Source organism: Platichthys flesus, chromosome 17, assembly GCF_949316205.1.
Source record: "Platichthys flesus chromosome 17, fPlaFle2.1, whole genome shotgun sequence".
Classification (NCBI taxonomy): Eukaryota; Metazoa; Chordata; class Actinopteri; order Pleuronectiformes; family Pleuronectidae; genus Platichthys; species Platichthys flesus.
In genome coordinates this window covers 6,179,710-6,192,166 of record NC_084961.1, presented here as the reverse complement: position 1 = coordinate 6,192,166, position 12,457 = coordinate 6,179,710, and the positions used below count along the sequence as shown (strand labels likewise).

Below are 12,457 nucleotides of genomic sequence, written 5' to 3'. Positions count from 1 at the left end.
TACATTTCAGAGGGTTGGATAGAAAGGTCGGAGGATAGCGTTGGAAAGGCTTTTTGTTTCGAACAATCTTACACACATTGTGTCCGGCATGGTGCTGCTTCTCTGCTGGACTGGTGGAGAGACTGTGCACACACAGACACAGACAAGTCACGGTCAATAGTGCAGAGTTTGACATGGGACACTTCTCGTCCCCATTTTAGTGAGAAAATCGGAGAGAGACTTCCTGAGTGTGAAAATCTTCTCTGTATGATTCAACAAAAGCTGTCATTTTATTTTCGAAAAACCAGAAGTGAAACATAAATATGACGTTCAAAATCGACAGGCCAGAGTAACGTGAGGTGCCGGCGTGCACGCTGACGTGTGCGTTCGGATAAGTGCGCTCATTCACCGCCACGCTCAGGAAACCTAAGAAACTTCAACTTAAAACCCCAAGTTCAAAATTAAAAGTCTGCGGTATTATTTGGAGCTTAATCCCCAACCACACACACTAAACATAAACAGAGGGAATCATCCAATCCGTCAATCGATCCCCTCCTTCCCTCCGTGCATGATTTATTAACCAATCAGCTGTTACAAAGGGAGACGAGGATGCTCATGCCAGTCACCGGTTATTGCCTCTCGTCATGCTGCCGTGCATTGTGCCGCGGAGGTCAGAGATGTAGGCGACCGAAACAAAAGAGGAGGCGAGCGGACACCAAAGCTGGATAACTGGGAAATCTATAGGGGTCATTAGTGTCACTGGCTGACGCAACACAATGGGGAACCATGGCGACAAAAAATGCCAACAGTAACACAATATTGAGTAAGGTAATAATGCATATGCACTATGTCAATGAACAAAAGAGAGATTCGCAAAGACATTACATGTAAACAAAGGCTAAGTCCATGTCATGCTTTTATTATCTTTTCATACGTGAATAATAATAATGTGTCATTAACGCCATTATGTTGTTATTTCATGATATGACTTTGCTTGTTTACACATTTCATTGATCTATATTTCTTGTCATGCTCGTCTCAAAAATCCAGTGAGCAGAAGCGACAAAAAAGTAACACAAAAAGTCTCCAAAATGAATCGCGCAGTTTGGCTTCTCGAGTCCCAGCATCTTAACGCTCTAGGAGGATTTTCATATTACGCAGATGATACACTTTTTTACATGGCAGCCATCGTCAGATACACAGGAGAAAGTACAGCGAAGCAAGTTGTGTGTCTCACCTGAGTGTTGATGGAGGGCCTCCTTTGTCTCTGAAGAGGTGCAGGGGACGGAGCCAAGCTAGAGATGGATGTGGGAGAGAGTTTGCCCGAGGCTTAAATATCACCTGCCTCCCTCCCTCCCTCCCTCCTCCCCCTCCGTCTCCCCCCTCCAACGCCTTCACCCTCTCAACGTACACACCTGCCACATTTGTTTCTCTGCCTCCCCCCCCCGCCCTCTCTTCCTCTCTCCATCACACTCAAACGTGCACATACACAATAACAGGAGGCGAGCACAAACATAGGAGGCCAAGGATGAAAAATATATTGTCGTCACAGTTTTTATTCAATTTGAGCCATTACATGTTTACAGAGAATAAGCAAAAAAATGATACAGCGTTACATATGAAGTTGAAATACAAGCAGAGTGGACTTTGCTGGAATTGCGAGGTGGACTGGAACGAGTCCAGCTGCTGAACACACACGCCCTCTCGTGCTTGGCGGCAAATAAACACGAGTACATCGAAGTACAATGATGAGAGCCTGCACTACATCCTGGGAATTGTCCCATAGTCACAAACATTCCAAGCAAATGAGCCTGAAGAGCACATCAATATACTTGTATGTACACTTATTATATCCAATGGGGGGGGGGGGGGGGGGGGGGGGGGGACTTATTGTGCAGCGATGAGAAATCTGGCTGCGAACACTCCCTGCCGCGAGTCTGCTGTGTTTGGTTCCAGCATGTTTTTAATCTGCATGGAGTTAAAGCTGGGTGCGGTTTACACTAAGGGACAAGCAGCAAAGAACTGCCAGTGGAGACGGTTCAGAGCTGCGGCGCTCAGGGCTCAGTCCGTCTCCGACTCAAAGAAAACATTCGCCGACATAGAACAATTTCCAGATGATGTTTAACCCAGGTCTGTTGGCAGTGCAAGTCAATAGTCAAGTGAATTTCGCTTGGTCCAGTTTCGTCTTATCATGGTTTTGGCTTAGTAAGAAGGCAAAGATCACATTTTTAAAACTAGTAGAGAAGTGATACAATCTGCGTTTACGTGCCTGGTCTGAGCTGGGAAGCAGAAAACAATGTGTGCAGCTTGGCAATGTGTCTACACACATGTAAAGCCTTAAAGATGCAACGGCCCAGGACCATACACATGCTGAGCAGGAAACTGGCTGTAGATGGTGCAAGAGAGTGATATGTCTCCATTATTCACAGGAAGTACCATGATTAGAAAATGTTTTTATATGAAAAGGCATATAGCTTTTTATAAAAAAAATAGCTAATGATAAAGACTAAATTGCCCCCAAATGTCTTAATAAGTTTGTTAGTAGCAGATCATGCAGGAAACATGGCAAACTAGAGCACGAGTGTATACAGGCTGAGCAGAGCGAGGGTAAACGAAAGACTATTTACAATGGGAGTGTCGCAGCGGAGCAGGCAAATCACATGACTCGCTTTATTTGTCTTGACCATTTTGCTGCCGAACAGTTTGAAACGCCTGCTGCTGTTACCACATTTGTTGGTGTGCCAAAAACATGTGTGTGTGTGTGTGTGTTTGTGTGTGTTTGGCTGGCCAGGTAGACCTATGATATAGCAATCCTGCAACACGAGCCTTTTTCTCATGACTGCATTATTGATGAGGGGACAATTTACAAATCATTAAATTGTAATTAACAAATTGCTTTGTAATGTGACTAGATCGATGTTTCAAGTGATCTCCATAGTGGTCCAAACAAGAAAGAATTAGGTTAAAGAGTTAAATATAAAGTGGCCATGTAGAACTTAAATAATGGCCCCAGTAATGCTAAATACAATATTAATATTTAGTTTTCTGATAGAATGCAACATCTTTTCATTGGGCTGCCGTACAAAAGATAACATCACATAGAATCAGTATTCTGCTTTACTCACACAAACAGCACCACCTCTGACACTCAGCACCTCGTCTAATGGGCAGGATCAGTGGAGAAATTATTGTGTCACAGGGTGTGTTTCACATCAAATGCCTAATCCAACACTTTCCCAACATATCAGACTGAAGGATCCAGTTGCTTTTGTCAGGCAGGGTCTCTACACTGTCGCAGGGCGTGGCTGATAAACACACATTGGAAAACAAGCAGCAACTATTTTGAACAGGGGCTAAAGAGAAGACTCCGATTCAGTGCTACAGCTATAGAGACCTGCACCTTTACGGGTCAGGAAGTAGAATATGACCACAATAGCGCTAAAATAACCACATATGCACTATATCATAAAGGACTGGATAAAAAGTGCCAAAAGGTGACAGCTGATAAGGGTTTCTTTTCTACTTGGTGTTTGTTATCTTTTTCTTCTCCACCAGCTCTAACCAACGTGGATTAAGTTGCATGACCTGCTCCTCCAGTGACCAGCTCACTCCCATGGGACCAGTTCAGGCTCCTTTTTGACCCTAATGGTTCTTTGATGTGTATTCTATCCCTCGGACCTAAATCATTTAGGAAGGGGGCCCCGCCTGATCTTCCAGTTCCTAATCGATGGCCGACTACGAGTGAGGGGAATATACCGTTGGCTCCAGATGAAGCCCGTCTCTTATAGAGTAAAAACAAGGGAGAAAGAGCCCGTAAAGTAGAATAAAAGAGAGAGAGAAAGAAGAGGGTGTGATGGAGTACAAAATTAGGATGAGCAAAGCTTCAGCAAAACAATATGTTTATTGTCATGCCAAATCAGTTCCATAGCACTGTGAGTTAAAAGAGGAGAACATTAAAAAAATGATTAAGCGTTACGGACAGATTTTCATGCAACCAATATGAGAATAGTTTAAGATTTGGGGGTTTGCGTTCTTGCCCAGAGTTAGACGAGAAGATTGATACCTCACACTCCTATCTGTCCAGTAGATAGGAAACTGTGCTCGGTAGCTAGATAGCTTAGCTTAGCATAAATAATGGAAACAGTGGGAAACAGCTTGCCCAGCTGTGTCTAAAGGGGAAAGAAAGTGCACTCAAGCAGCTTCGGAGCTCAAAATATCGTGTTTGGTTAATCGTAGAAAATCCAAAGTATAAGAAAGATTAATCTATTCAGTAGCGGATTCCCTCTGTTTCCAGCCTGTATGCTAGGCTAAGCTAGGCACCTGCTGGCTGTAGCTCCGTATTCAATAGCCTGAGTAAGAAAGCTAATAAGCACCACTCCCAAATATGTCAAACTATTTCTTTAAGCCATTAGTACCTAGCAAGATGTATACTTGTGATATTATACCCGGAAGACTGAACTGTAATTGATGTAGGGCTGCATGACACAACTGTGGAAGAACAGTCTGCAGCGATGCGTTCATGTGCAGGGGAATTCATTCTTTCAGTAAAGTTTTCACAGGGATCTGGCATGCACAAGATCATGTACGTCTGCATGCAATCATAGTATATTGTCATGATGAGGTAAATGTGCTTTAATATAGTGGGATGCACATGCTGTACATATTAACATAGTGGTAACTAGGAATATAAAGCAATAATTCTACTATTTCATGGACACGTGTTATTTATCATGTCTGGGGAGGGGGTTTCTTCAGAGTTGGGTGGGTAGTGTTTGAACAACTTTCGTATTTCAAAGTTGTGAGTTTAAAAAAAACAAAACTTTAGTGGCTTACAAACTTAGTTTTGGCAACGTTAATGCTATGTTTTGTGTATGTGTGTGTTGTGTTATTGGTTGTGGATTGTCCCCTATGAGGTCGCCTCCTCTGTCTTCTTATCCACTTCCTCCTCCACTGCCGCAGCCACCTTTTCTACAACCTCCTCCACCTTCACCGTTTCCACCACCTCCCCCTCTTCCTTCACCACCACCTCCACGGCCGCTGCTGCCACCTCTGCAGCTGGAGCCTTTGCTGCCTCTGTCACCGCTGCTGCCACCGCCGCCGCCGGCACCTCAGCCGCCGCCGCTGGCTCCACCTTTGCGACATCAGGCTGCGTCTCTCCCTCTTCTTTTACTGCTACCTTTACTTCTAGGTTTGCATCAGCCTTTGCTTCTACCTTCACTTCAGCAGCTGCGTCTGCCTTTGCCTCTTCATTTGCTACAGGCTTGGGCTCCTCCGCAGCCTCTGGGGTCGCCTCTGGCTTCTCCTCCACTTTGTCGGGGGCGCTTTGTGCCACTCGTCCGGAAGCAGCACTTTGGGCCGGTTCCTCTTTATCGAGGGTTCGCTGGTCACTGAGCGCGACCGCCAGGTAGCCGACCAGCTTCATGTACTCCTCGAAGCCCACCTTGCCGTCTTGGTTTTCATCCAGACCCTGACCCATGTTGCTGACCGCCTCCTTGCTCCCTGCGTCCTGGGTGGTGGGCACAAACAACCATGAGACACCCAGGCATGATGGTGAAATCACAATACACTTTTAATAAATGTCTCTCTATCAGTATCAGTGGGTCTCTTCACATTATCAACCTGATTAAGATACATTTATTTGTCCCAAACACATGCACACTCATGCAATTGTAGGGAAATTTAACCTCTGCTTTTGACCCATCTGGTGCAGGACACACAGAGCAGTGTGCAACCATGTACGGCGCCCGGGGAGCAGATGTTGGGGGAGTAAGGTGCCTTGCTCAGGGGCACTAGACAGGGTAGGGAGAATCCTCTTGGATTTTTGGACAGATCAATCCAGGTTCGTCTTTTTGTTTTTTCTCCGTGGAGTCGAACCAGAGACGAACCTTTTCTGCCCATAGTCCAAGTTTCTGCCACTAGACCACCGCTATGATGATACGCTATGATATTGTTCCAATTCATCTGCTGTGTATTTCACTCCAATTTGGTCTCAATGCTCATGTTAAAAAGGTTCAGACTTGCCCCTTGTGATGAATACTGTTCGGCAGTTACATAATGTAAGTGCTGGTAAAGTTTCAGAATAGTAGAATGAAGATTTCCTAACCGACAGGATGTTGCTGAACTGGGACTTGACGAGGCCATGGAATTCTTTCTTCCCTAGACTCTCCTTTCCTTTGCTCGACTTCAGGAAGACCTTCACTATGGTCTGAATAGCATCCTCCATGACTCCTCTCTGTGGGGAAGACACTGATATCAGAAATATACTTATAGACAGATAGACAGATAGACTGATAGACAGATAGACAGATAGACAATTCATTTGACTACTGTTGCTTGCCGTATAAACCACATTCAGACCATGGACACATCTAGTGGAAAATGAAACAGAGGATATCCTCGTGTCCCCAGAGCGGCGATGACGGCGTGATGGTGACGTGAGATACGTGGAGAGGGAGAGACGGAGTCTGACTGAGAGACAGGTTCTGTTGCACAATGGAAGGTCTGATCTTTGATAGGTCATCTGATCTAGTGAAGTAACCGAGGGGACTGGGCTTCAGATTACCTGAGGGATTACCTAGTCCCTGTCTGTTCCGCTCTCTCTCTCTCTCTCTCTCCGTCCTTCTGTCTCTCTCTCCCTCTCTTGCCAGCTGTACCTGCCTCTCTTTTTCAGTGGCACTAGCTCATCCTTGTTTTCACTCCGTGGGCCCTTTCTTCTCCTCAAGCCTCTGAGCCTTCCGACTGTTTTGCACAAATACACAACCGAATGAATTGGACAGTCAGGGCCGGTATGGATTACACATCCGCAGCTGTAAACAGGCAGACATTTAAAAAGATGAACTTAGACGATACCTGACTAAGATAAAGACAAACAATCAGAAATGTGGGTTTCGACAGATGTAGAGATAATCTACAGATGACAGAACATGCCAGGGGGTGACACAACTTTGCAGGAATTCCATTCATTGCTGTCCGAGGAGCTCACTTAGACAGGAATTTACAGTCTAACACCGAGCAGTGACACGATACGTTAAAGCTGACAGTACTGGTCTGTCGGCAGAGCACACAGTGGGCGACACAGACGACAGATCAGCTAAATGGTCATTTGTAAACTGCAAAATTGTGTCTCTGCCGCTGGAGTGCCTGTCCCACTCGAGCAGTCCCCAGGAGCATAGAGAGGCCGAGAGCATGTGCCTGCTAGTCTCATTATAACACAAGACACAGGGCTGATAGGTGTGGCGTACACGGGGCCATTAACATCTACAATTTCACTCGACCCCCTTTCTAGATTCTTTAACGTGACATAACGATCTCTAACCTTCTGACCCCACGTTAACATCATACAAACCACAAGTTTACAAATATGTAAAGTGAGCAAATCTCATCTGATTGTCCATGCAGCTGTTATTGTGGAATAATAATGTTTTGAGTATAAAACTGATAAATTGGGCACATTTTATATTGAAATCCCATCCCTGGATCATGTCCTTTGATGGATCATGTTATGGACACAGTCTGCAGGAACTTTGGGGGACTTCTTCACTTCTTCCTGACCCAGGGACACTCCCTCTGCAGCAGTAGAAGCCTACACAGGGGCCTTAACGGCTCTCTGTGCGTCCTGACAAAAAATACACACACCCAGCAAGGACGTTTCTGTCCATTCTCACATCCATTATTTACTCTGTCAGCTGCCTCAAGGTGCTGGTTTGGAGCCAAGGCATGTGTCCTAATTTCGACATAAGTGTTCAAGACATGCGTCCCACGTCAGATCTTCGTCTTGTCCCACTCAGGACACGAACTAATCACCGGTATTTGTCTTAAAGCCCCCCCACCCAAAAAAAAACACCCTGCGCAAATAATTAAACATAGAGGCCTACAACCAGAGGTTTCCCGTTTCCCTCCAGAGCCCGGAGAAGATTGAGTGTTCCGTTACCAAATGGGAGAATGTGATACGGTACGTGCGCAGAGTAATGACAATACTAGCGCTCGTGTGTCATGAAATATTAACAGAGGAACAAGTCAGGTTGTGGCTGTAGATTGCGGTGAGCAGACGAGCGGGCTGGCCGTCTCTCATCCAGCTGGGTTTCAACGCGCAGACGACTGGACGCTGGCGGGGACGCGTGCGCCACCCCATCCACAAGGTGTGCCAGGACGCTTAGCTCAATATTGGAAGGCGGTATTGAAAGAAAGCCGACACAAGTGACATCTCCGTGCTAATAAATTAAATGAATAAATAAATCCACCCGGTGTGAGAGCCAAGCTGTCACTCCGGTGGGCCCCTTAATAAAAAAGCATACTGTGCGCAAAAGGGTCATTTAGCGCAAAATGTGGCTTTTACGCGCGGCCCGGATGCCAACTGGAAAGACTGTGTTCGCGCATTCTGTCACCTCCAGTACAGCCACCTTCAATCTTTGATAAGCGCTTCACATTTGATCGGCAACTTGACAACGGATCTACATCAAAATATCAAATATCTTTCCGGGAGGCAGAGAGAGGGAGCATATGGTGATCAAACACTGTGCGGATCAGTGCGTTAAAAGCACAAAATCCACCAGGAAACTATCATCATTCACTTATTTTACCAAAGTGCAACGTGAGCCCTGCCACAGTGAAACCCTGCCGCGGCCACACCGAGTTTCATGGCAATGCTCTCTGCAAAGCCGCCTCCACCGAAACGTGGCAAAACACCCCGCGAGCAAACCCAGCGGAGGAGAAACTTCCCCCTCCAAAAAACTTGAAATCCAGGAAAGACGCATTCAACTCACCGTAAACTCGTCTGCGGGACAAGAGCAGTGTAATAAATGCGCACAGTTGTGAGTTTCTGCCCTCTTCTCCGCCTTTCAAACGCTGCTTTGCGCGCACAGAACTTGCCAAACTAGTAGGACTACAGAACCTCTTCCGTGATTTGGCTTTTCTTTTTTTTTTCTTTCCTTAAAACTTTTCCCCCTGACAAGTCAAAGGGCGTGTACCTGGAAGAGCGAGTGAGCGAGAGGCAGAGCTGGGAATGTGGAGGAGCCTTTTTTGTTATGCTTCAGCCAAATCGCAGAGAAAAAGTTGGATCTAGAAACTTATTTAACTCGTTTTTGTGTTGTTGTTTTTTAAACTGGATTTGTCTTTGGCTCATGTGGCCAGCTGTGGCACGTCATGCGTGATTTGCGCAGTTTCACGCCTGCTCGCCAGGCTTGTGGCTGTGGAGCGGCGTCGTCTGCAGGGACGAGGAGACGGGGCGGATTACTTCATCTGCACAAAGTCTCAGTCTCACGCAAAACTATTTCACTTATTAAAAAAAGAAAAAACAAACATTTAGAAACTGAAGATATCACACAGATTTACTATCCTGTTTATGGATGAGGTGCCTGTTCTTCTTTGTCATGACAAATTTGTTTGGCACCAAAACTTCCCAACATGAACAAAACCGCATTTTCAACCACAGGTGACAGCTGAAGTGTCACTTCAGGTAATGTGAGAATAAAAGGACTCTTCACCAGAGAGACCGTGTGGGTGTCAAAGTGGTTCAAGACCTCAAGCAACCTTTCCAGATTGTAAACAGTGTTTTCAAGAACTTTGTGTTGTTTTTAGATTACCCGAACAGATACTAGAACACGGATTCTTTCTATGGATGGATGAGATATAAGCCTCCTGACTAAGAGGCCTTCCCTGTAGCCAGTGTGTGCCACTGATATACACACAGCAGGAGATGGGTGCCCTGCTCCTTTAGTTATCAGACCCTTACAATCCTGTTCATGGAGGAGTTGCCTCTTCTCTTATGTCACTAGTTGGGACACACATTGGAAATATCGCCCCTTTTTACACATAAACCTCTAAACATGAACAAATCCATATTTTATCATCAGAATTAGTTTGTGGCCATGATCCTTTCCCAAAGGTCACTTTGGCAATGACTCTTCACTGGAGAGCCGGTGTGGGTGGTAAGAAAAGTGGTGCAAGACCTAAAGCAGCCTTGCCAGATTCTTAACAGTTCTTTGGAGAACTACGTATTGTTTTTAAGCCCCAGCACGGATAACATCTCACTGTGTCTTTCTGTGGAAGTCTCCCGGCTGTGGGAGCGCTCCTGACCGAGAGGCCTTACCTAGAAGCCACAGGGCACATACAGTCTCTGCCACAGATATACACACAGCGCCCAATGGACGGGTGCCCTGCTCATTTAGTCCCTCACTGTGCTGCTGCTGACTCATTTGCCCGTCACCACTCCTCCCACACTGGCACCTCACCGTTTGCAGGTGGAGACAAAGGTCATATTTTCTTATCTCGCCGAAGGATCTGCATTCTCACTTAGCGGAATTTTTTTCCTGTTCTCTTTTTGCAAAATTAAAACAAGCCTATGGGCCATAAAACAGCTGGGGAGCATGCCAGCACACATAACTCTGTCTAGACATCAGCATTAATACAAAGTGACCCTAACTCCGAGAATTACCAGCGAAACAAGCAAAAAGGTATTTCACTTCACTTCAAGACACAAGATGTCCTCCCAAACATGACGGGATGCATTGGGTTCCCTCGTGTCCATGACAGCCACGAGCCTTAGCATCCCTGCTGCTGTGATGCATGGATGGGTAACTTTCTAGTGGCATTATGACCCTCTATGGAACAGGATATTGTCCGCAAGCTTGCAGCAGTGACAGCAGTGACATGTATAGGGTTACAGGCCTCTAAATCAAGGCTGTAATTCGCTGTGCGGCTGAACATCATGCAGTGTGGTGAATGACTGACAGGAGACGGAGTGTCGGTGGCCTCGGGTTCAAGACAATGAAGCCTTTAATTCATGGTTGCCAAATGGTTGACTGAAGAGTCACACACAAGATAAATGAGTTCAAATGCCTCTTGAGTTTACAGCTGGACAGCTTCGGTTGGGTTGATTGGTTGTTGCACAATCCGATCTCTACTGGCCGAAGCCGCCCTGTTGGCTCGCCAGTTTCCCAAGCAGCTGCCAGAACTCGGAGAAGGTCAGCTCGCCGTCGTTGTTCTCATCCAGCGAGCCCATGAGCTGCTCCACTGCCGCAGGGCTGCTGTAGTTCTGTGGGGGATCAAAGAGACCTGAGTTAATGCACAGTGAGCTGCAGCATCAGCTCCTCTGGAAGACTGTCCTGCCACCTAATGGTGGAGTGAAGGAACAAATACAACTGATGAAGCAAAAACAAGAAACAAAACAAGAAATGTCCTCATGATGATATCCTCATAATTATATTTTGTTGTATTGTATGTTTTAATACCTTATTCTGTATATATTGGCAGACTGCATTGGGAGATAGAAATCAAACCTACTATGTTATAATAGCAAAAGATGAATATCTTGCAATATTTTTCAAATGTGGGGATAAACAGAGCTAAAATTTCATCTAGGTTCAAATTACATTTTACACAAATTTGGAAATAACTGGTTAAATTAATCATTTAAGCAGTTCTCAAGTAATTCTATTATTAACATGTATTTCAAACTGAGAAGCTTTATTCTGTCAGCCAGAGAAAGTGAACCTTTGTAAGACCCTCCTCAAATCGTATCATCTTACGGAGGAGATGCTCCTATTATGAAACTAGACATTGACATGAGTTATTTTCCATAAAAAGTTATTCACAAAAATGTTAGTTTACTAAAGAAAATATAATTAAATGGAGGCAGTGTCCCTCATATGGTTACACATATGATCTAGTACTAAAAGCATCTACTCAGTTTGTGCAAAACATATAGGAAATGTGTAACTAATGTGAAAACCTAGGTGAAAAGTCGTAAAAGAGAAATGCTGCAATGTGCAATAGGAAACATTTCACTCCTGTGGAATGTAAATGCATTTCTGAAGAAAGATAACAGAACAGTTACATGGAAAAGCAATATGTCTGAATAACAGTAGAGCGACGTCACCTTATTGTTGCTTAATAAACCTGTTTCTTTTTGTTTGTCTTTGACCAGGAAGCAAAGACAACAAGAAATCAGCAGGAAGATCGACTGAGATCTATCTGGGTTGTACCTTGGCGTAGTTCGGAAGCTGGGAGGCCAGCAGTTTCTCGAATTCATCTTTGCTCAGGGTGCTGGCGGATCCTTCCTTTCCAGCGAACGACTTGAACTGGGTGACCAGGGTGCAGATGGCAGCTTCCATGGTGGATTGTGTGCGGAGGCCTGAGATAAATTTAGCAGTGAAACAATCAGATCACACAAGAAACAAGTCAAATATTGTCGTAAGCCAGAGGCTGAGATCTCACCTGTTGTGTTGTGATACGGTCTGGTGTGTTACTGCAGATGCCAAGAGCCTCGTCCACTCCACTCTGAGATCACCTCTCTGAATATATATGCTTCGTACTGATGCTCACATCAGCGGAAAAAACACTCGACCTTCCCTCTTGTCCCTCATCCAGCCGACCGCCCTCATCTGCCTGATTTCCACTGGCCTCGGGGGCACACATCACAAAACTGCCACTACGACCTGCGAAGGACAAATTTGTACTGATGGTGGCACAAAACCCATTT

The 12,457-nt window shown here is 45.4% G+C and overlaps 2 protein-coding genes across 2 annotated transcripts; both read right to left on the bottom strand.

Annotated features, from left to right (window-relative positions):
- Nucleotides 1-1,517: 1,517 nt before the first annotated feature.
- s100u (S100 calcium binding protein U) lies at nt 1,518-8,919 on the bottom strand. The gene is made up of 3 exons (XM_062409651.1): nt 8,742-8,919; nt 6,083-6,211; nt 1,518-5,485 (listed from the first exon to the last, which is right to left on the bottom strand). The coding sequence occupies exons 2-3, from the start codon at nt 6,200-6,202 to the stop codon at nt 4,886-4,888; spliced, it is 720 nt and encodes a 239-aa protein (XP_062265635.1). The 5' UTR covers nt 6,203-6,211; nt 8,742-8,919; the 3' UTR covers nt 1,518-4,885.
- Nucleotides 8,920-10,718: 1,799 nt separating this feature from the next.
- On the bottom strand, nt 10,719-12,322 carry s100a11 (S100 calcium binding protein A11). Its single transcript, XM_062410138.1, has 3 exons — nt 12,193-12,322; nt 11,961-12,109; nt 10,719-11,011 (listed from the first exon to the last, which is right to left on the bottom strand). Exons 2-3 carry the CDS (start codon nt 12,087-12,089, stop codon nt 10,877-10,879), a joined length of 264 nt encoding a protein of 87 aa, XP_062266122.1. The 5' UTR covers nt 12,090-12,109; nt 12,193-12,322; the 3' UTR covers nt 10,719-10,876.
- Nucleotides 12,323-12,457: the final 135 nt, after the last annotated feature.